This window comes from Lygodium microphyllum, chromosome 24 (genome assembly GCF_053477565.2).
Source record: "Lygodium microphyllum isolate KBCC chromosome 24, Lygodium_microphyllum_v1.1.10, whole genome shotgun sequence".
Taxonomy (NCBI): Eukaryota; Viridiplantae; Streptophyta; class Polypodiopsida; order Schizaeales; family Lygodiaceae; genus Lygodium; species Lygodium microphyllum.
The window spans coordinates 68,221,225-68,245,050 of NC_141158.1; the positions used below are offsets into that span (position 1 = coordinate 68,221,225).

Here is a 23,826-nt window from a genome sequence, read left to right on the forward strand (position 1 = left end):
ATAGGGCATATACATGTATAGGGCATATACATGCATAGGACATGATATACATTACCAACTTTACTTCTTTCTGAGTATTACAAATATATATCAAATCATTCCAAAGCTAATTACATATATGTGATTTCATGCCCTATGTACATCCAATCATGCCCTATACAAATGTGATTGGATAGGGCATGATGATTGGATGTATATATAAATCAAAGGTTGACTTGTGCATTTGCAATATATATATATATATAGAGAGAGAGAGAACTGATCAATACACTCACATGTCTCATTTAATGTTGTGCACTTAACCTAGCCATGCATGCCAATTCATAGCATGAGTAGATTGATGTAAATCAGTTGGCTTGTGCATATGCAAGCTATTCCAATCATGTCAAGGTGCACTTATAGCTCACATATAATTTTAGATAAGGTGGACCACATGTAATCAATGTGCACATGTCCTCTTTTCATCATCTTTAGCCAGTGTGTCCACTTGTTGGTGACTAATACCAACAAGCCAACTACAAATCTCTTATCTATGAAATGTATAAGTAAATTAACTTGGTTAATTTGATGAGGCCAAGTTCTTTGATTGATTGATGGATAATATGCCTTTCTCTATCTCTTTCGTGTACACCTTCATTGTGTTATCTCTCTCTAGCTAAAAACCATTCGTGCTTTATCCACCTATTGATACTTGCATGCAATTGTAAGTGGGATGGTCTAGTAAGTCACTACATATGTGCCAATTGACTTGCCAATGTGTTATCTCTTATCCTCAAGCTTTGTTATATATGTCACCACATAGGTCAATTGATTCCCTAAATGCATGCATTGATTCCTTAAATTGTTCATGCGCGTCTGTAAGCGCGTGTAACAGGAATTATCTGCGCATATACACGCGCAATTACACGCGCTGACAGACGCACCACGCAAGTATAGAAAAATTTAAAAAAAGTTGTGGCTTTCTTTTCAAACCTCTGCTTTCCTGCGTTTTTTATGCATTTTCTGCAGTTCGAGCTCGACATCACTACTCGTGTCTATCTATCACTTCATGAAGACAATGAGGCAATGAAATAAGAGTAAAAAGAGGACAGGAGGAAAGAAGAGCCAAAGAGTAAAGAACAAGAGCCAAACAACAAGGAAGAGAACAAGATTCAAGCAACTTACCAAGGGAAGGGAGAAGGAGGACAAGGAGCTTGCAACCTAGCCGCCACCCATTGGAACAAGCAAAGAAGGTGAGTTCTTCTTCTCTCTCTCAATCTTGTTTGCTTTCTCTGTTTGTTTGTCTCTCTCTTCACATGCTGGATCTTGTCATCTATGGAGGTTTTTAAGCTTTGTTTTTAAAGAAAGTTTGAGAAGAAATGGTGCGACTCAGCGCGTCTGTCAGCGCGTCCAGATGACAGTGTAGATGCAGCTATAGACACGGAAATAGACGCACTGACAGACGCTCACAGAGACGCAGGTATAGATGCGCACATAGATGCAAGTATAGACGTTGCATGTAATATGTTCTATCTACACAGGGTAATATGATTTTTCTTGTGTAGATGTGGAATCCTGGATCCTCTAGCACCCCATTCAACAAGGAGAAATTCATGGGGGAGATGACCAATTATCTTGGTCGCCCTCCCACTCTAGAGGAGGTTTTCAGTGTGATGTCTGGGATACCTATCACATCTTTGCCTACACAGGGATCAGCTGAGGTACATGGATCGGCCAAAGCACGTGCATCTACAAAAGCACGTGTATCGAGTGAGGTAGAGGATAGTGCACGTTAAGGGAGGAGGGAGAGTGGTGCGGGAGGACGAGGAGGTCGAGGGCTTTGTGGGGGTTGCCTAGGTGGTGGCTCTTGATCACCCTCACCGAAAAATGAGAGAGGTGAGCCTCCACAAATGTACTACTCGATCACTGATGTTGGTGGTATCTTGCATGACTTTGAGGGGAGGGAAGTGATAGCCTACTTGAGGAGTGTCGTGCATGTCACATACAAAGATTGCATGATTCCCTTCAAGTACCAAAAAAATGGTTTGTGGCAAGAGGTGCTACGGGCAATACATAAAAGGTACCCTAATCCCAAGAATTCACGATTCTCAGATGATTGGGGACGGTCAAAGGTGAGAGACGCGCTTCATAACAAGAGGTCTCACCTTATGACGTGCGCCAAGGAGTCATTGCGGAGACAAGAGCAGGGGCACCCTGGATATGGCCAACCACCCAATTGCCACCATAAGGAGTGGAAAGAGGCTAAGAAGAGAGCAGCGGAGAAAATGACAAGTTGCCAGCATGCAGAGGCGCGACATATCCAGATGGCAACCATAGGATCGTCGCATTATGGATCGGGTGGCAGGGAGTCATGGGAGGCTGAGTTTGTAAGTATTATTTGATTTCTTTTTTTAAATTAAATTTTGTAATTTGTTTCACTTCATTATGTAGTGTGTTTTAATATGTTGTATGTTCAAATTATTTTGTAGTATCATATCGTTGGTAGGATGCCTACTCCTAGAGAGGAATGCTACCATCGAGGTCATAACCGGGCGTCCACTTGGTAGCATTTCTACGAGGAGGGACTCATCATGGAGGAGCAATATAATAGCGCCACGAGGATTCCACCACCAGAAGAGATATGTTTTATTTTTTACATGAAAAGTATAGATAACTCTAATTTGTTTGTAATGGTATTTATATACCTTAATCCTTTGTGTAGGCAAACCCTGATGCAGTTGAGGATAGCGAAGGGGGGACTAGCAGTAGCGGTGGCGACAACGGCAGCGGCACACGCAGCGGTGGTGGTAGCGATGATGATGCCTCTTCTGAGGAGATATAGAGGAGCCCCATGCATGCATGCCTCCCCTTGGCTTGTAATTTTCATTTTTGATATGTATTACTTTCAGCTAGTGCTTGCGACCATGACGTCAGAAGCACTAGAACTCATAATGTAAAAACGTTTCATCTGTATATATGAAATTTTGTGTGCTATATACATTGTTTTGTTTTCAGTATCCAATCTTCGAAATAATCTTTCTCTGTTTTTCTTAAGCATACAATTTGATGTTGATGGGGGGGAAAAAAACTAGAGAGCATGTGGCTTGCTCTCTGGTTTTTTTTTCATACCTCTGTTTTGTGTGCTATTAGCGTGTCTAAATTGCAGGATAAATGCGCGTCTATTCTCGTCAAAAACTTGCAAAGTAAACACGGTTTTAGACGCGTAGATACACGTGTGTATAGACGCACAATATGAATATGTCCACTTTTTTATAAATATGATTATATATTTATGTAGCGTATCAATACGCACGTCTATATGCGTGTCTAAGTGTGCGTGTAACTCTGATCATATGCGCGCTTTTAGATGCGATTTTGTAGACGCAGAAATAGACGCGTTAATAAACGCGCCCGACATTTTTTTTCACAATTCAAATATTGTGTCTACACGCGCGTCTATGGAGCCTTTTTGTTGTAGTGTTACAAGAAGCTCTATCCTCAAATGATAGGGCTAAAGCTAAAGTTGACACAAAGTATAAGACTTTAGATCAAGAAGTAAAAGTAGTTCAATGCCATTTTCTCCAAATATGAGGAAATGATTGAGTTGGCTTCTGATAGCGAAACCTAAGAGATCCAAAGAAGATTATCCATAAATTTACTTCAAATTTTCTCAAATAGTTGAAAATAGAATGCAGAGTTTCTTTTTCTGAGAAAGAAGTTATGATTTGAAAAGATGTTGTTTAGGTATGGCATGGCTATTGTGTTTTAGCCACATGATATTGGCTATGTAGATCTAGATATTGTTACACCTATGGTGATTTTGTACTATTCTACATGTATCATGGAATTTGCAACCAATTAGAGTGCTAAAGGTGCATTTGTAAAAATTGATAGATTTGCAGGTCATGAAGATCGGGATGAGAATCTTGGAACCTTCCTCAACTCCTTAATCTAACAGGTGGTTCACAGTGCCAAAGAAAAATGGTACTTTGAGGTTTATACATGTTATGCATCTAGGGAATAAGGTGACCATTAGTAATGTAAGAGCAGGTATAGTGGTTGATGCGTTTGCTAAAGCCTTTGTTGGAAGAGCTATCTACTCATTGGGTGACTGTCTTGGCTATGAGTAGTTTATATCAAAAATTGAAAGAAGAGATCTTACTACCATGAAAACTCCATTGGGATTAGTGCTAACTATGAGAATATATTAGCTAGGCTAAAAGAGGTGAATTTAACCCTTTTAGGTCAAAAGTTGAGCTTAAGTATTTTATATCATTTCAATACCACATTTTGTACACATTCCAGATGCTCTGTGCCAATTGTTGAGAAAGGCACAGAAGTTCCAGTGGGATAGGATGCATACAAAGGCTATGAGAAAGTTGAAGACATTAATGAAGATTCATCCTACTCTAAGGAAATGAGACTATATTGGTGGAAGACCCATTATCATCAGTATAGATACAAGCCCCACTGGCTTTGGTTGGGCTAGTGGATTGATGATCATAAGGAAAAGAGATATACAATCAAGTTTGGAGAAAATGTATTAAATGAAAGATAGAGAAGGTTTCCACAAATCAATAGAGAACCATGGGAGTTATAACAACTCTAAAATGTGACAAAGAATACTTCATTGGAGCACCAGGGATTGTGGAGACTAATTGTCTTCCACTCCTAACAATGATTTTAAGTTGTTGTACTCTAGATATAGTTAAGTTGAGGTGGATTAGCTATAAAAAATCAATGAATTCAGAATTGTGGCACATTATAGTAGGGAAAGATAATCTAGTGGCTAGCATGTTATCCAAGGAAAGATATGAAGGTGAGGAAGAGACAATGGTTGATGTTGATGAAGCTGAAATTGTAGGTACTCTACTTGTTCATGACTGTCATGTATCTTTAGTTGAGACTTTTTTAGAAGAGCTCTATGATGGGGAATGGTTGAAAAATGGAAAATATCTAAGGACCTAGACGAAGAAGGATGAATGGATTGATGAAGAAATCAAGAGGATTAGGAGACAATCATATAGGTGTTTCGTGAAAGAGGGCTTTATTTGGAAGCATCCAAATCAGAGAAAAGGCACCCCACTATGAGTTGTATTTGACATGGACACTAAAAAGCTACAAGTTATGGGTGAATATCATGAAATCATATGGGTAGGACGTGGGGAAGTATGTGCTACTTTTTGAGAAGATGAAAGAGAGACACTAGTGGAAGGAAATATATAAGGATGTTTCATAGATTATAGAGACCTGCAAAACAAGACAATTGTATTCTTACGTGAGACAGTGGGTTATAGATTTGGTGACCATGCCTAGTTATCTATGGTAGAAATATTGTACTTGCTCATGGCAACCTTACAAACAACGTTGCGGGCTGGGCTTTGAGGACAAAATTCACAAGTGTTGTATGCAAGTTCCTACTATAAGATGTGTTTTACAATAGGTGTAGATGCTCAACCATATGCAATTGGAATGCTATCCTAATGATGCTTGCTAAGTGGGGATTATTTGCATACTCCTTTCAAGTACATCCTCTCTTGGTTCACACCCTTACTTGAGAAGGAATATCCTCTACTTTACGATTACAAAAATTTTGTTGGAGAACTCTCAGCTACCTTTGGAGATTGCTAAACCTAGTGTTGCCCACACCAAAATAAGAATTCTATGTCAAGGATCTAGATTGGCATTATTTTATGCATATGATGTTTGACAGATCACTTGTGATATGACTTGGCATGAGGATTAATTTATTATGAGTCAATTTTGTTGGAGACTAAATGGTGATGCGAAAGATCCTCAGTTGATGATGCCAAAGGTTCACACATTAAGTGACTTCTTTTCTTAAGTAATAGAATGTTACAAACAATTATTTGAGAGATACAAAGAGAACTACCATGATGCTTCCTTAAGTCTAGATTATGGCTCTATAGTGCATGAAAGCCACGCAAGCTCAACGTAAGGCTTACCATGACAGCTTCATCAAGCACAAGGAGTTCAAAGAAGGTGATTTGGTTCTAGCCTATGATTCACGATTTGGCAAGTTTCCTGGCAAGCTCCAACAGAGGTGGATGGGCCCATATAAGGTACTTGTCGTCAACCCTAATGGCTCTGTCCAAGTGCAGACCGTTGATGCCTCTGATGACCCCTTCCTGATCAATGGATATCGCTTGAAGAAGTACTTCCCTCCTTGGGGATCTTGACAATCATGGTCACCTAATCCTTTCCCTCGTTGGCGTGGTACTATCACTCTTATGATACTACTTCAATAATGACCTCCAAGGAATATAACAAATCAATATCCTGTCTATGCATATTGATTCCACTCAATTCAAGTCATTGTTAGCACATGAAAAGTAGTGGTGATGCTCTTGAGGATTATGTTTGTATTGTGGATGACTCAGGCATATTGCTCAATGTGGTCATAATAAGAGGTTGCAAGTATGAAGCGACAATGTGCATTCATCTCCAATTTTTTGGCAAACATGGATACTTAGCCACAATAGGGACCATGCACCTCAATGAAAATCAAGAACTTTTAGAAGGCCCCTCCTTGTCTACTGAGGCTACTTCAAGTTTTATATTGTTGATAAAAGTTTATACTAACTACACATTGAAGTGCTTTTAGACTTTGGATCCTTTCCATGTTTCATTGATAAGAAGTTTGCACAATAATAAGTAAAGTTTCAGAAGACCAGTCCTTCCTTTTACAAGTCTAGAGAAAACTTTCCAAGGATCCCTTTGCCTAGGATATCAAGAAAAAATTCAACAAGGGTGTACGACTATTAAAGGCTTCTAGGAAGTTGAAGGCCTACTCTTTTATCAAGGGCTATTGTATACATTACCAAGATTGCTTCAGTCACATAACTCCAAACAAGGCATGATATTCCCATTGCAATAGTTTTTGGGGCCAATAAAATAATAGAGCTAATCTCTTGAGACTATGGGTGGCCTCACATGTGGAAATTAGTTAAAGAATTTGTCTGGACATGTGATACATGTAATAGAGAAAAAGTCCCTTGCCATCAACCTCATGGGTTGCTCCTATTCCTAATCACCCTTGGCCATCTATGTCAATAGACTTTATCACCAATCTACCTTCCTCGAAGGAGTGTGATTCCATTTTTGTGGTGGTTGATAGATTTACCAAGATGACATGCTTTATTCCCACCTACAAGACAATTAGTGGCAAAGGTACAACTCCAATTTTCCTTGAACATATTTTATCATTGTCTTTTGTTACGAGATAGCATTGCTTCAGATTGAGGACCACCATTTGTATCAAGTTTTTGGAGAGGACTCCTCAATCTCCTATGTGTCAACCACCCTCAAAGTAATTGATAATAAAAGAGTAAATCAAATCTTAGAACAATATTTGTAATGTATAATCAATTACGTTCATGATAATTGGGTGGTTTTACTTTCCTTAGTTGAATTCACCTACTATAATGCTAGTCATACCTCTACTAGAAAAATCCCATTCTTTGCCAACTATGGAAGACACCCTAAAATGGATACTTATGTAAGTCACCAAAAGAATAAACCAAGTATCCTTGATTTCAGAAACTCTCATGGAAGGCTTAAATACCTTGTTGATTGGAAGGTATAGGATTCTAGTGAGCAACATGGAAACCAGCCTCTCATCCAATTGCCTAGTATCTACAAAAGTAAAGGAGTTTGATTAGGATCATCCATTTAAGGCAAGAGTCTTACCAAGAAACCTCAGTGCTTCTTGTCAAACTTGTCAATGAAGGAAGGGGTATTGTTATGGCCATAAGAGACTTAGTATCTTCTAGAAACTGCTAGAAGATTTGGGAAAGTCCTGGAAGATTCTAAAAAGGTTTTAAAAAAATCTTTGGAAGGTTTTAGAATATCACTTCTATCAGTACTTGCATTAGCATCACTTATATCATGAATGATGCCATTACCTAGAAGCTTCTCCTTAACCTCCTCAACTCTAGTATAAATTGGGGTATTTGGCTACAAGTCCTTAAGTCTTGCCAATAGTAGTTGTGAAGGTCATGTGAAGCATATATTGTCTTGTACTTGATCTACTCTTGCATCAATGTCTTATCTTATATCAATCTTGTATTATGAAATACATTATTGCACTTCATCCTTTTATAATGATGAAATAAGTTCTTCTTTTTCTTTAAGCTATTCTCTTCTAAGTTTTTAGAGGTGAAAATTTTCTTTCTTCCCAAGCTCTTGTCACCCTCATAGCAACATCAAATATATATTTAATTCATTGTAAGCCCAAACGAGATCCAATTATTCAAAGCTAAAAACATTAATTAAGAGGACTGGTCATGAACCATAAGAGTGAATAAGGCATCTAATATGGGTGGAAACCCTAACCAAAACCCTAATGTATGCAAGGTAAAAAGAGAACGGAGAAACTTATTCATGTGTGTGCAAACTATGAGCAACCACTCTTCTTGATTTTTGCCCTCAAACTTGTGTAAATGTTATCGATAGTCAATGAGGGAGAGAATACAAATGTATAGATGAGTGAGACACTTAAGATAGTGAGTCTCCTATCTGTCTCTTGCTTTTCTCTTCTAATATGCATATGATCTCATTAATGCTAATTGTTTGATTTTTAACCCTAAACTAGAGCTCATAATGCCGGGGCCTTGTAAACTTAGCTAATACTTAACTAGAGTAGAAAGAAGAATAACCAAGAAACTAATGAATTAACTAAATATCAAAAGTTTAAGTAGATAATGTCTCAAAATTACTTAATAGTCAAAGTATTACATGCAACCTAGATTAATATAACTTAGAAAATTGAAGTGGACCTAAAGACCCTAGGCATATTCTTATTGCTCACATGCATGCGGATACACAGAATAAACCAAAGGGCTTTAAGTCAACAAGAAAGAAAAAAACCAAATGTGTGCAAGATTATACATACTCCAAAGACCTAATATCAAAGATTGATACTAGACTTCTAGGTCATTTGGAACTAATCACTTTGAGTTGCTCCCTTATATACCCGAGTGATGGATCTATGGAATGGTAAAAGCAAGTATTGTTGTATTGGTGGTAGCAAATTATCTTACTTGGTAAGTAATTCGACATGCATCTATTGGATGGAAGAGTTGAGGCTAGCATGCTTGTTCTTGCTCTAGGAATCTAAAGCAAACTTAAAATTTCTTCCTCACGAGATCCTCAGGATTGCTACTTCTATGAGAGAGTGAAATAAGTCATTCCGCCTAATAGAATAATGGTACATTGAAGAAATATTGACAATGAAGAATTACACAACTAGATAGACCTATGAATATTGTAGAAAGTCACTAGCTCCACTGAGTGAGCTCAAGCTGTAAACGTGACTATGAGTAAAGAGAGATAAGAAAGGAGGAATAAGACATTGTGGTCACTAGTAAGATATCATCCCAAAGTTGTTTTACAAGTTGTCTAAGACCTGGTCCTTGGTCAAAGTACATTTTTTCACTAACAATGTGGCTAAGCTTTGAGAGAAACTTCTTCCTTAAGAAAATCAAGGCAACTTATTTCCCTAGCGAAGGTTATAAGGTGGAGATTGACACTAACGTCTTGATAGAGACCATTGAAGATTAGTTTTAGACTATTGAAACTAGTGTTGTGGATCGTTTAATGATTAGTGAGCTACTCTTAATAGAAAAAGCTTGTTTGTGGTCAAAACATTGGTTCCTTGAGGATGAGATGGTATCTGAAGCATCTCACACTTGGGAGTAGATTAAAGAATCTATGCAAGGGTGGTATCTTCCACCACTCCTATGAGTGTATAAAGATGAATGACTTCACCAGGTTGAAAACAATTTTAGGGATTTGAGGAGGTACATTACTTTTTGTTTGTGACTCTAAAGACTTGTGCGCCTCCGGTAAAGATACCTTAGCAAGTAGCATGATTCTACGAGAATTGAATGCACCAAAGGATGCTCGCCTTGAATCAATGATACATGCTAATCTTGAGCAATATAGCTTGATTAGGGGTAATGCGCTAGTCAATGAAATAAGGAACGAAAAGTACTTCTTCAAGCCCTACTCCTATCCGGAAGAGCCCGAGCCAACCAGCAGTATGTTTCATAGCGCCGTGACTCATGCGGCAGCTTGACTAGCTAGCTTGACTCGACTTTTTGTGGCGCATCCTCGATAGCGTGAAGGGCCCGTCGTCGCCTCATAGCGCCGTGGCTGATGCGGCAGCTTGACTAGCTTGGCTTGACTCGACATTTTTTGGCATCCTCGATATCGTGCAGCGTCTGGTCTATGCAGCTGTCTGAAGTCATCGATCTGGCTCGGCTCCGATCTAATATTGTCACCTACGTATAGCTATAAAACGGGGACATTGAGCAGCCAGAGCCCGGCGGAGTGTAACCCATCAGTTACCTATTGGCCGTAATATAAGAAAGTTATCAGCTGGGGGCAGTTCATTATTCATAGTTACGGCGCCTGGCTAGTGACGTCCTGCACCCGCTGCATTATTAATCTGCATCGATCATGGCAACATCCGGCAAGATATCTAAGAAAAACAATATTCACGATTCTCTGGCAGTGGTTTCGCTTATAATTGCTGTACTGGTCATGCTTTGCAACAACGTCGATATGGTTGCCGCCGAGCAGGGTACCGCCACATGGTATCAGTCGAGGATGTATGCGAGTAAGCGCTCGACTGCTAATTAAGAGCCCTCAATCCTTCTGATGGCTCGCAGGCTCCATGTTTGTCTCTATTTTGCCCCCTTTGTTTAATCCCTTCTTTGTTGGCATAATGTTATTGACGCAGAAAATGCCTGCCAGCTGGGGGTCCCCGGAGACTACATGTTTGCGGCTGGAAGCCCTGCAATTTATCAGGGCGGCAGCGGCTGCGGTGCACGCTACCAGATCAGCTGTGTCCGGGCCAACAACGAGGGACCAGGCTGCATAAACACTCAGGCATTCACCGTCACGATCATCGACTTCTGCAATCCTGCTGACGGCCCTTGCAATGGGACCTTCGATCTCCCCAGGGAGCTCTTTCAGAGGATGGCGCCTCTCGAGACTGGGAACATCATCATCTCATACAACCGCGTCTCGTGATCATCATATTCAGCTTCTTCTGCACGTTCTACATCTGTCCCATAGAGATACATGAATTCCGAGTGATATCATCCTAGCCTCATCATCTACCACAGCTATATATAATTAGAGCTAGAGCCCGGAGCAGCTATGTACTGCTGAAAAAATACAATATAATATGTAATTAGTGTTTGTGTTTGGATTAAGAGCTAATAATCAGTATGTGCTCCAATATGTGGATTATTCTGGAACATCCGAGAATATTCTCCTGATGCATGGATCCGATACCCAACATATCTACTCGGAAGCTGACTAACATTAGCGTGATCGATGTGCTGCTGGCCGATCTTGATTTACCCTATATAATGAATGTCGTCATGGTGCCAACGTGACTAGTAGGTCCTTGATCCCCATCATGCGTTAGATCCCTTAACCATACTAATTCAACGTCATTCCTCCTCCAAAGGTGGATTGACTTAAGCAGTAGTTAAAATTTAAAGGCATATGGAATGCCTCGGTCTGACAAGCTATTCCAACCAATCACTTTTGGAAAAACCATTAGGGAACTTTGATTGACTGGTTTACACTCGGAACTTTGAAGGGATGAGACCGCCCAAACGTTGAAACGCCTGGTCCAAGTCTAGCTCTTTGGTGATGACACTTACAACATTGTGAGACTTGATGATGTAGTTCTCACCACTCTAAAAGATACACTCTAGTGCTTCTCTAAACTCTTAGCCTCATTGTATAGCCACCACAACAAAACATAAATTTTATGATTTGGTCATTTTGCTGTGCTCATAGGATTTACAATTATGGTTTGAAAGTGTACTTGGCGAAGAAGAGTGAGATCTAGTTTCATTACAGTTGGGCTTACCTCTTGGCATGCGTTAAATTTAGAGCTATAGATTTCAATCGATTAAAGATCATTGCTAAGATCTAGAAATCAAATGAGATCCTCTCTAGTAGTGGGAATCTAGTGCTTAACTCTATGTTGGCTCAGCATGTGGATTTCAACTCTACTATTTTTCTGTTGTTCAATATTTCAGATTAACACTTCATCGTCGAATGTGCAAGAGATATCTTTTAGGAAGTTCTTCTAGTACCATGGAGATGGACATCACTGGCATGTGATTGGCTTTAAATGTGATAGATTCGGAGCTTCAATGAAGTGGCTTGTGTGTTGAGGAACCCAATTAGGACAAGGCTGAGAGACTCCTCTTCGATCTTACCTACAAGAGAATCCACTGAGAGAATACATGGATAGACAATATACTTCGACATTGGCTAGCTAAAACGTATACTACCACAGGGTACTAGTATACGATAAAAGGAAGAGATTTTGGGTAGCCTCAAAAGGGAAAGGGAAGATAAACTCAAGGTAGAATGATGCACAGAAGTTTCTCAATGAATAAAGCTAGGTACTTGAACTTGAAGATATCAAGCATCTGCTAGTAGCCTTTTGATTGATGTAAAAGTTTTCTCAGAAAGCTATAAGAAATATGCCTATTAATGTGCTAATAGATGAGTCTTGTGAAATATAAACAAAAGTCGTAGATGCATTTATGTATGTAATTATATGCATGTATAAAGACCCATGTCTATTAGCTTGTTCCCCTTAGAAATTGAATGAAAATAGAGATGCACATATCAATGCAAGTATAGATGTGGTTTTGTCTTAAAGCAGGCAGAATAGGAGGCTAGAGCAAGCAAAGAATAAGGTGGGCCAATGGGAGGAGAGAAATGTTGATACCATGTGTGTTTGGCTACCCACCTATCTCAAGCTACATGTGAGAAGAATTTAGCAAATGAAAGGGCCAAGGAAATAAAAGAGGTAATGCAGATGTATCAGTAAAGAATTTTCAACACATTGCTTGAACTATAAAAGGCATTTGGTGAGGAGGATTTTATTAAAAAAATTAAATAGAAGTTGTAACTTACAAGGAAGGCACTTCAACATAAGTTGAAAATAGAAATACCCCAGCCTAAATATAGGGTGACAAGGGAAGATTGGGAATTGTGGTTGAGAAAATTTGGACTCTCAACAAAAGACCTAAGACTAATTAGGTTGTGACTAATAAAGAGCCTACTTTAGCCATAGAAGAACAACCACTATCACTTCCTACACTTGAGATAGATTGGGATCCAAAGGAACCGAAAGAATCAATATCACAAGAATCAGAAATCCGTATAAGGTAGTCTCATGCTCCCTCCATGTTTGATTCTAGGCTTTTCTCTGCTTTATTTCATGCTCTAATTGCTTTCGGAGTTGTGTATAATTATGAGAAGCCTTTCCTATTTCATTTTTTATGTCCATGAGCTTCTTGTTCTTGTATTGTGCCTCTTCTTTTGTCTATCTTGTCTTTTGAGCTCAATCATTTGTTGTCCCTATAGCTATTTCAATGCATTTAGCTCTCTGCCTAGCTTGGTTTTATATTTAATAGTCTCTATGTAGTCACTTTCAAGATACACCCCATTTTCTTTCTTGATTTTGTTTTGTTTTTGCATCTCTTTGTACTTGTCTTCCTTGTCGTTGATGACCAAGCATTTGATGGCTAGGGATATATCCTCTTCCTCTCGTATCTTGAGATGCTTCTATGCCTCCTACTTCTACTTCTACACCTCATCTTCCTTCTTCACTCCTCTTGAGCTTTCTATTTGGCCTTCTCCTTGTCAAATGCAACCTTTCCCCCCTTAATGGGTGGTTTGATGATGAGCTTCTTCCTTCTTCCTTTGTTAGAGCCTTAGTTAACACTAGTATCTCTAGATATGCCTCATGTTGGTGCTATTGTGCTCCAAACACAACTAGTCATGGGACTTGAAGTCTCATCTCTAGTGGTTGTTCTAGTACCTAGGAATAGGAGGTTTTGGTTGCTAAGTTCTTTGATTGATTCATCTCCGCTCCTTTAGTGATATTTCTCCTAGAGGTTTTCTTGGAGCTTCTCTGCTTCCTATTGCAATCACATAACCATATCTTCCCCTTTATCTTCCATATGTTATTATTCTAATGTAGATTAAAGTGTGGAAGATACTTCTTGTATTGATACACCTAGATGCTTTGGGATTTTTGGAACCTTTCTTGCATGTAAGTCTTTGATTTCTTCTTCAATGATTGTAGTCAATACATACCCAAATCCCACCAACATGGCTTTAATTATACGTTTCTTTCTTGCTCATTGTTGGTGTTTTTGTCCACTATCCCTAGTACTATACTTTTTAGCATTCCCACTTGGATTCTACTATAAAGTTATTCTTGCCAAGTGGTGCCTACACGAGGGGAGGTGTGCCTTCAATGGTTCTCCCTTATGGGCACGTTGACGGTATGAGTGCCTTGAAGGTTCTCCATTAGCGTATGGCATATTCTTAAGAGTGAAATACTTTTGGTCTTCGGCGAAAGGTTGATAGGAATACCTATCCTTTCTGGGCGTGAGACTTGTAGGTGTGAATGTGGGTGATGTCGTACGTGGGTGATGCCAGAATATTCATATCTCAAGTGCTAACGTCTATGTGATTCGATTATGTCATGAAATCCCAAAGATTATTTGATTTCTTATGACTAGATGCATTTATTTAGTTAATTATTTTTTAAACATGATTTTCCAATTTTTTTGCAACATCACAACTAACATGTGGAGCAAGATGAATTGGATACACACAAGAAGCACATTTTATCCCATAGACTTCCTCATTGAGTTATTTAAATAGACGAACCACCATTTATTCTAAGCCGTGCGCACACTGTCTTTGTAAATATTTATTAATACTTCAAATTCTGGGAGATATATTAAGGATATTCTAGATATACTTGAGTTGTGTAATGGGGATATATTTTAGTGAACTGAAACTCCTTTGCAAAAGAGTGATTGTAAAGGGTCTATCTCTGGGCAAAGCAAGACTCATTCTAATATTGGAAATAGGGCATCGAGGAGCTACCCACTCCATGTACAGGGGGAAATTGCACCCAATAGTGTTCGTCTCAATTTTTTAAACTCTTATTTAAGTTTATATTGAGTTTTATGAGTCATGCTTTCATTTTTATAAGAAAAAGAGAGTGAGAGAAAGCTTCTTCTTCTCGCTATCCACAAATCTCGCATTTGATCTATGCAATAGTGGTATCGGAGCTTAGCTTACATCTAAGGCCTCCAATCACTTATCCTCTTGCAGGAAGGCGAGCTCTATGCAACAATCAGGTTCTACGGTCCATCTTAGCCAACTTCATGGCTAGATTCCGAGGGCTTGAGAAACCCCAAACCCCTCTATCTCCAACAACTAGATTAGACAAGAGCAATCATCCTATAGTTCAAGACAAAGGATACATAGTTCCAGGCCAAGGATCAATAGTCCGAACTATCACACTAAAGTGTATAATTCTAATATTAATAAGTAATAAGATTGACCAAACAATACTCTTTATTGCATTATATGCATGGGCAGCCCACTACCCAATGGAAGTAGAGACATAGTGATTGGACACATGTAATATCCCGATTCGCTTATAAAAGCACGCGCGTGAACCTGTCTCAAATGAATATGAAAAATGGGATAAATGAAATTTTTTTTAATTCCCCCCCTTATCCCTCCAGCCGACTGACGAGCTGGAGGGGGAGGGAAATAGATTGAGCAGCTAAGCTCCTTGGTGGAGCTTTGATTGAGGAGAGGACATGCGTGATGACACGCAGGGAGGGAAGATCCCCCTCCCTTCCCCTATTTAAATCGAAGGGGACGAAGCTGAGAAAAAAGCCGTCTACTGTCTCGCTGTGTAGGAGAGAGGTCGCCACATGCTCATCCGCCCTGCAATAAGGATGATGTGATTGGCCTTCCCACCTGTGCATCCTGAGGCCGTCGTCGCTGAGCATGAGGGGGAAAAGCCTGAGACTACTGTCTCCGCTGCCATAGAGTGTGAGGTGGCTACCGTGGAGCAGGAAGTGGGGCGTCGCTGGGAGAGGACCGTGAGCCACTTCAGTCTGTCTGCCATTCATACGCCGTCTCGAGACACTGCGAATTATCCTCGAGTGCCGTAGGCATCGCCATTTAGCCTCCATCACATCGCCCTCTGCCATCGCAATCTGCCCATTCCGTCAACACGCCGCCGTGATTCCATGGATCTTCTTTCTCCCACGCGGCCCCAAAAGCTTTAGAAGCTTCTTGGGGGAAGCTTCTAAAGGTCCTAAGAAGCCCCCTTTCTTATGGCCCTTTAAGACTACCCCCCTTGCAAAATTCCCTTCTAAGGGGCCTCTTAAGCCCCCTTTCCCCCTTAAGCCCTTCTTAGGCTTTGGGAACCAACCCCTCGTGTTTTATTCCCCCTAAGCCCCCTTTCATCCCCCCCCCTGCCGGGTTTTTTTATAAAAAAAAAACCTTTTAGTCCCCTTTCACTCTTGTGCAAAAACCCCTTCCCTTCACTTGGAGTCACTCCCCCAAGAGCACAAAGGCCTTAAGGGTCTTAATTCTTTTTTTTTCCCCCGTGTATAATCCCTAAAAGCCCTTTTTCCCTAGCTTCGAAACCATCCCCCCCTGTGATTTAACCTTTAAGCCCTTTCTTAGGGCTTCAAAAACCCTTTCACCCCCTTCATGTGCCTTACAAAACCTTTTTATTAAACCCCCGTGTTTTTTTTAAATTTCCTTTAGCCTTTCTCATTGGCCTCAAAATCATTTCCCCCCTTACGTGTGTAAACCCTCATAAGCCCCTTTTCTCCTAAATTGCCTAAGGGTCCTTAGACCCTTACTTATAACCTTTACAGCTATTATTTTCCCTTAAAGCTCTCCTAAACCTTGTGTCTTTTCCACACCTTGTTATTCCCGTTCGTGCAAGCTTACTAAGGCCATTAAGCCTTCCCCATGGCTTCAATGGGTCTTAGTGGTAAAAGTCTCTAAAACACCCTTTCGAATTCCCGAATTCAAGGAGGGAGCCTTCTAAAAACTATTTTTGACGAACGGTGCAAGGATCGACGGTGGAGTTCTAAGGAGAAGTTGTGAAGCTGTTTCCACGTTCGAGAATCTACAATTGCAATGCCTCCTAAGAAAGTCCAAGGCGTAGCCACGGGAGGATCATCCCCCGGTATCCATGTGGATATCTCACCCCAAAACCAGGTTTTTCTTCTTGGCTTTAATTTCGGTTTTAAGTCGATCATGCAAAGAAAAATTGTTAAGGATAGGATATATTTGTTCGAGTTATTTGTAACGAAGGAGTTTAGCTTATGAATGACAATGTATAGAACTTAGCTTTCTTCAAATTGCATCAAGCATTATAAATTACGAGCCAGATTAACCATTTACTATAGTAGTATATTTTAGTTAAATCCTAAGGTGTAGAAATTATATCTTGCACCATTAGTCTTATTCCTTTCGCAACGAATCGTTCTAAATGGTTAAATTCATGAAAGGTTTCTTTGGATGCTCAAATTACTAGGAAGTTATCTTGAATATTTGCACATCTTAGCAAGGCAAGTGTTGTTAGTTGGCATGAGCTCATCTTTAAGGAAAACGGAAGATAAATTAAACTATATTGACTGGGAAGTACATTGTCACAAGGATAGCAAAACCGTGACAAGACGATTAATATTTCCTTCCAAAAGATAACTGAACCAATCTAAACATAGAAACATTCATACACTAAACACTTGACTACTTTCCTTACTGTAGGGACAATCAATTCGTAAAGATAAGGAACTAGGGTTTGTCCCTAAGGTTCTTAAAAGAAGAAACCCTAGGCCTGACATACGTCAGCTTAAAGAATCTAAATAGATTATTCCATCGCAGGACTTGCGCAACAAGTATGAAATCATTTAGTCTTGTGATTGATTCACAAGGAGAAAGGGTAAAAACCCTCATCAAGGACGGCAGATCCCTACGCAGTTTATCTTGCAAAAAGACGTATTTTTGGATATCCTTCTAAATAAGGAAAGTTGTAAACCAGAAACTAGCATATCTAAGGCACCTTAGGGTTAACCAAGTTGGGTATGCCCTACACCGGAATGTAACAGATCTTGCCAAGTTACAAGACACCTTGGGAATGAGTGCTGATACACTCAAAAAGGAAAGAACACTTCCTTAGCAGTTTGCCAAACAACTCGGTTGATTAACAAAAATATTTGTGCTTGCTAGAGATTTTAGAGCTCTGTTTAAATTATGAATTACAAATTAAATGAGTACCTATACTTCAGGTTAAAGGCCTGAAGGGAGAGGCAGCTTCAGTTACCCCCGACTACCTGCCTGACCCTAACCAAGGGGGTTGTTGACCGTGCCGAAAACGTGGACCGAACCCGCCGCGAGAGGTCTCTCCGTTGAGTTCTACTTGAAGCAGGAGGACGCTTGGGTGCCAGGCGGGCTCTGGCCGTAAATCCCTCGCCTTCCGGGTCCTGCACAAGAGGCTAACGTGACTCGGGATTGGATCTCGAGGCCCGCATACTAGTAGACGGGCGAAAGCTTGGAATAGTGATCCCTGGAGATTACTGGATAGCCTTCGGGCAGATTATGGACAAGCCTACGGGCGGAACTCCTTGTATTTCAAAGATAAAATAATGAAATGATTTGCTTGATATTGTTTTTCTATGTCACGTGATAAGATTACGTGAAGGAACCACTGCTTAATAGGGTTAATTAAAGAAGCTGATTGTTATATGTCAAATTAATGTGCTAGATAATAACATAACTAAAACGAACCGAGGAAAGTGCGGAGGATGGGCCATGGGTCCGTCCTACGGTTGGGTGGTCCCGGTTAGCTGGGAACTTTTCTCAAAAATCTCGAAGAACAGCGAAAGGATCATCATCATCAAAACGAATAACGAGAACGATGACCTAAAGTTATGTCTTACCCGATTTACGCTATTTTAGGGGAACGGAATGGGACTATGCCTTTTGGCAGAGAGGTTGAGCTTTGCATCCCTCTCGTTTCCCATTCTCCTTGAACCAAGTTCAGCGTGAATCCGCTTCGGACCTGGCGTTTCTGCGTAAAGTAGTTCGCTCGGGTCTGATGCTAGTTGCTGTTAGCTAATGACCAAACAGGAAAACCCTAATTCCGGTCGATCCTAAGTGGGAAACGGCCAGGATACTTCCGCTACGTGGCAGACGCGGGAAGACCTAGATCACAAAACCCGTAACATTCCTTGGGAGTGCTGGGCGGAGTTTTCTAGACATCCTTTTCGATGGACTGCTAAGATGTGTCCTGGATGATACAAAGGGGACACGTTACAAGTTGGTATCAGATCCCCGACCAACAACGGAATTGTTTTTTTTGAGATCGCAATAAAATGAAGTAAAGAAATTGTTGCTGTCCAAGCATTTTCTCATCTTCAATGCTGTCTTGCAAAACTATGAAGCGTGGAACAAGTTTTTGGTGTTTCGGGTCATGTTTATGACTGCAATGCATTCTCCGCTTTATAGACAAAGAATTGGGATGATGAACATCCTGGAGAAGATTTATAATCCATCACCTTTATACATAGAACGAAGATGGACGGGGTCTTCAGGAATCTACTATATAGCCGCCCACCGGTTTGCTTATCTACAGACCAACCTAAAGAGGATCAAGTGGTTGGAAGACTTGAAAGTCGTGAAGCTGTTCATTTTTGTGGAAGCTCACGTAAATTCGACTTTACATATTCAAGGTCGGAGGGTTGAAATGAACTCATATGTATATGAGGAAGTAACCCGTGTAATCCCAGCCGATAGGATTAAAGTTTTGGGCCGCCATGAGAAGTATGGATTCCAATGGAAAGGGTATCCTGAACTTCCAATGAATTATCGATTCCTAAAGATCCATGACCCAAAACCCTACTATTACACAGTTCCTGTAGACAAATGCAATACAACGTTGTTCTCCCCAAACTGAATGTAATGATTGGATTATCAACACACGAAACGTTGTATAAGGCTATGCCCATGTAAATACAAATAAAGACTTCTTTTATCAATATCTGGCTGTGCATAAGAGATGTTAAAAAAGTTAAGTAGCTACATTGTTTACGAGATAGCTGAACTAGTAATGAAAGATAAGCTAACATCGATTATCATATAATAACGTTAAGAAAACTTTTATCCAGGCACAACCCCAGGTACAGGTTCCAAATTCGCCCCCTACATCAAGTACTGCTGTGACCCAAGAGAAGAAGTTCCTTCTCAAGCAGATAAACCCACACGAGTTTGACGGGAGAGGCAGATTCGTCCAGTCTGATGCTGAAATTTGGAATGAATCCATGGAGGATTACTTTCAAGCAGATGGTATTGCACCTACCAATCAGGCCATGCTCGCCGAAACCTCTGATGTTTCCACTGCAACGAACCCGGTCACTTTAAGAGGCAATGTCCCAAGCTCAGCGAGGGACATCATCAAACGCCTTTCCAAGGTGCAGGCCGCGGTCAAGGAGCCGCCACCCGTGGAAGAGGAAGAACTGCCTGCATTGCCAATAGGCAAAGATGCGAAGAAGAAGATGAGGAAGATCCGACTATGGAAGCAGAATTCGAAAGAGCGACAGTTCATGCCGCTTTACACAAGAAAGGGCCGAATCACCAGTTCTCGGTGATTCAGACACCGTCGGACTATCAAGGTAAAGGTTTCAAAACCTTGATTGATTGTGGCAATACACATTCCTTTATCTCACCAGCATGTGCAAAAAGATTAGGAATAGCCACAGTAGAAGCACCTACCCTGCTTGTGGAATTGGCAAATGGTTGCGAGGTAACTTGTACCAGGAAAACTGCTAAGGTGGAATTCTTTCTGGGAGGAAAGAAAACCTCAGTTAAATTCAGAGTCATGAATTTAGGTATCCATGAGTGTCTACTCGGGATGGATTGGCTTAACCCCAATGACGCCCACATTCATTGTGGAAAGGGTCAAGTTTCCTTTCGAAACTCTGAAAGGGAATTTGTCACAACTCAAGGTGAGGCAGGAGTGCCAAGAATTCAATTAGCCAAAGTATCTCGGATCATAAAAGGAGTCAGAAAAGGATTACCCGTTTACCTGATCAAACTCAACAAGTTAGATCAAAAGCAAGAGTCTCATGAAGGACCTTCTTGGCTAAAGGAATACGGTGACGTATTCCCTGAGGAATTGATTAAAGTTCCGCCTCCAAGAGAAGTAGATCATGAGATTAGGCTAGTGCCTGGAGCTGCACCAATTGCAAGGAGACCTTATAGAATGTCCATACCGGAAGCAATTGAGTTGAAGGAACAACTCAAGCAACTGTTAGATCAGGGTTACATCCGACCGAGAAACTCACCGTGGGGAGCTCCAGTACTATTGTAGAAAAAGAAAGATGGGACACTTCGACTATGTATTGATTACCGAGGGTCGAATCAATCAACAGTCAAGAACAAGTATCCTATTTCTAGAATAGATGAGCTTCTTGATCGTCTTCAAGGTGCAAAGATCTTCTCCAAGATTGATCTCAGGTCAGGTTACTATCAGATAAGGACCAAGGAAGAAGATATTCCAAAGACGGCCTTCAATACAAGATATGGGCACTTTGAGTTCCTGGTTATGTCATTCGGGCTTACAAATGCACCTGCCACCTTCAACAGATTAATGCAAGATATCTTTAGACCATATCTTGATGATTTCGTGCTTGTCTTCTTCGATGACATTTTAGTCTATTCTAAACAGGAAGAAGATCATGAACCTCAACTTCGAATTGTCCTTGAGACAATGAGGTCTCATAAGCTGTATGCAAAAATGAAGAAGTGTGCATTCTTCAAGCGTCAGATTGAATATCTGGGATTCATAGTATCATCAGAAGGAATATCAATAGACCCAGCCAAGGTCAGAGATGTGCTTGAATGGCCAATACCAGTATCCGTCAAAGAAATACGTAGCTTTCTTGGATTGACAGGATGGTATAGGGTCTTCATAAAAAACTATGCTTTGATTGTAGCACCTCTCTTATAGATTTACTAAAGAAGCAAACTTCCATTACATGGTCAACTCCAGAACAAAATAGCTTCGACAAACTGAAGCAAAGTTTGGTATCAGCACCTATTCTAAAACTTCCTGACCTCAATAAGGAGTTCAAGGTAGTAACTGATGCTAGCATTCTTGCCTTGGGGTGTGTACTTACGCAGGAAGGTCATCCAGTAGCATACTCTTCAAGGAAATTGAAGAGTCATGAAAAGAATTATGCCACGCATGATCTGGAATTACTAGCTGTCATCCATGCTCTAAAGCTTTGGAGACACTACCTGTTGGGTAACAAGTTTACTCTAGTAACCGATCATAAGAGTCTCAAATGGATTTTTTCCCAGAACGAGCTCAACATGAGGCAACGTCGGTGGATTGAAGTATTGGAGGAATATGATTTTGAAATCAAGTACCGACCAGGGAAAGAGAATGTAGTTGCCGATGCACTCAGTCGCAAGGCATTCCTAAATTCCCTAATCTTGCAAAATCCATCAACAGCCAGATCTCTGGCTCCAAAAGTATCTATGCCAAACAACCCTATACTTGAACTAGCTAGAGAGGAAGCATGCCATGATTTGGCCTACCAAACAATGATAAAGGAAATATCTACCAAGGAGAAGAATCAGAAGTTGCAAGCTAAGTATCACGAATTTTTCATTAATAATGGACTTGTCTACTACAGAACAAGGTTGTGTATACCAACAAGCCAGTCACTTAAGCACAAGATATTATGGGAAGCTCATGATTCTCCTTTCGCAGGACACCCTGGTTATGCTAAAACTCTTGATGCAGTTAGGAAGAGCTACCATTGGGGGAGGCTTAAAGGTGACGTTCTCAAGTATGTCACTGAATGTTTGTCTTGCCAACGTATCAAATCCGAACATGTCATGATGCCAGGGAAACTGCAACCGCTTGACATTCCCCAAATGAAATGGGAATTCATCAGTATGGATTTTGTTGTGGGCTTACCCCAAGTCCAAGGAGGATACAATTCCATTATGGTTGTGATTGACATGCTTACCAAGGTTGCACACCTGATTCCAGTAAAGATAAACTATAAAGCCTCCGACATTGCAAGATTGTTTATCAAAGAGATATTCAAGCTACATGGGTTACCTAGAAGAATCATTAGCGATCGAGATTCTCTCTTCATATCACACTTCTGGAGAGCTATCTTTGAAGCTATTGGGACTCAACTCTGTTTTAGCACCGCCTACCATCCCAAAACGGATGGCCAAACAGAGCGAGTAAATCAAATCATTGAGGATATGCTTAGGGCATACTGTTGTCGAGAGCCAAAGAGGTGGATTCAATACTTGCCATTAGTTGAATTTTCCTACAATGCTTCTTACCAGTAGAGCATTCAAATGACCCCTTTTCAGGCATTGTATGGTCATGATTGTCGAAGTCCCCTAAACTTTTCTGATCCAACCCTAAGAGTTGAAGCTTCAAGACAAATGTTAGAGGACATGGATGATCAAATAAGGTCAATAAGACAAGACATACAAGCGGCCAAGGATAGGCAAAAGGCATACGTAGATTTGAAGCGTCAAGATAGAGTCTTTGAAGAAGGAGACATGGTCTTCATTCGTGTACGCCCTAAAAAGAGTTCTCTATCCCTAGGAGAATGCAAGAAGCTAAGTCCAAGGTATTGTGGGCCGTACAAAATCCTCAAATGCCTAGGACCCAATGCTTATAGATTGCAACTCCCTGAGAACCTAAAGGTTCACAATGTATTCCATATCAGCCTATTGAAAAAATATGTACCCAACCCTAATCATGTACATGATGACCAACAAATTGTAATGCCTAGTCAAGGAGTCCTTGAACTAAGGCCGGAAAGGATCTTAGATGTTAGGGAAAGACAGTTAAGATCTAGAACCCTGAGAGAATGCCTCTTTCAGTGGAAAGATTATCCGGAA

At 40.5% G+C, this 23,826-nt stretch overlaps 1 protein-coding gene across 1 annotated transcript; it reads left to right on the forward strand.

The window, feature by feature from the left end:
• Positions 1 to 10,210: 10,210 nt before the first annotated feature.
• LOC148015203 (EG45-like domain containing protein 2) lies at positions 10,211 to 11,803 on the forward strand. Its single transcript, XM_087665469.1, has 2 exons — positions 10,211 to 10,621; positions 10,745 to 11,803. Exons 1-2 carry the CDS (start codon positions 10,462 to 10,464, stop codon positions 11,035 to 11,037), a joined length of 453 nt encoding a protein of 150 aa, XP_087521595.1. The 5' UTR covers positions 10,211 to 10,461; the 3' UTR covers positions 11,038 to 11,803.
• Positions 11,804 to 23,826: the final 12,023 nt, after the last annotated feature.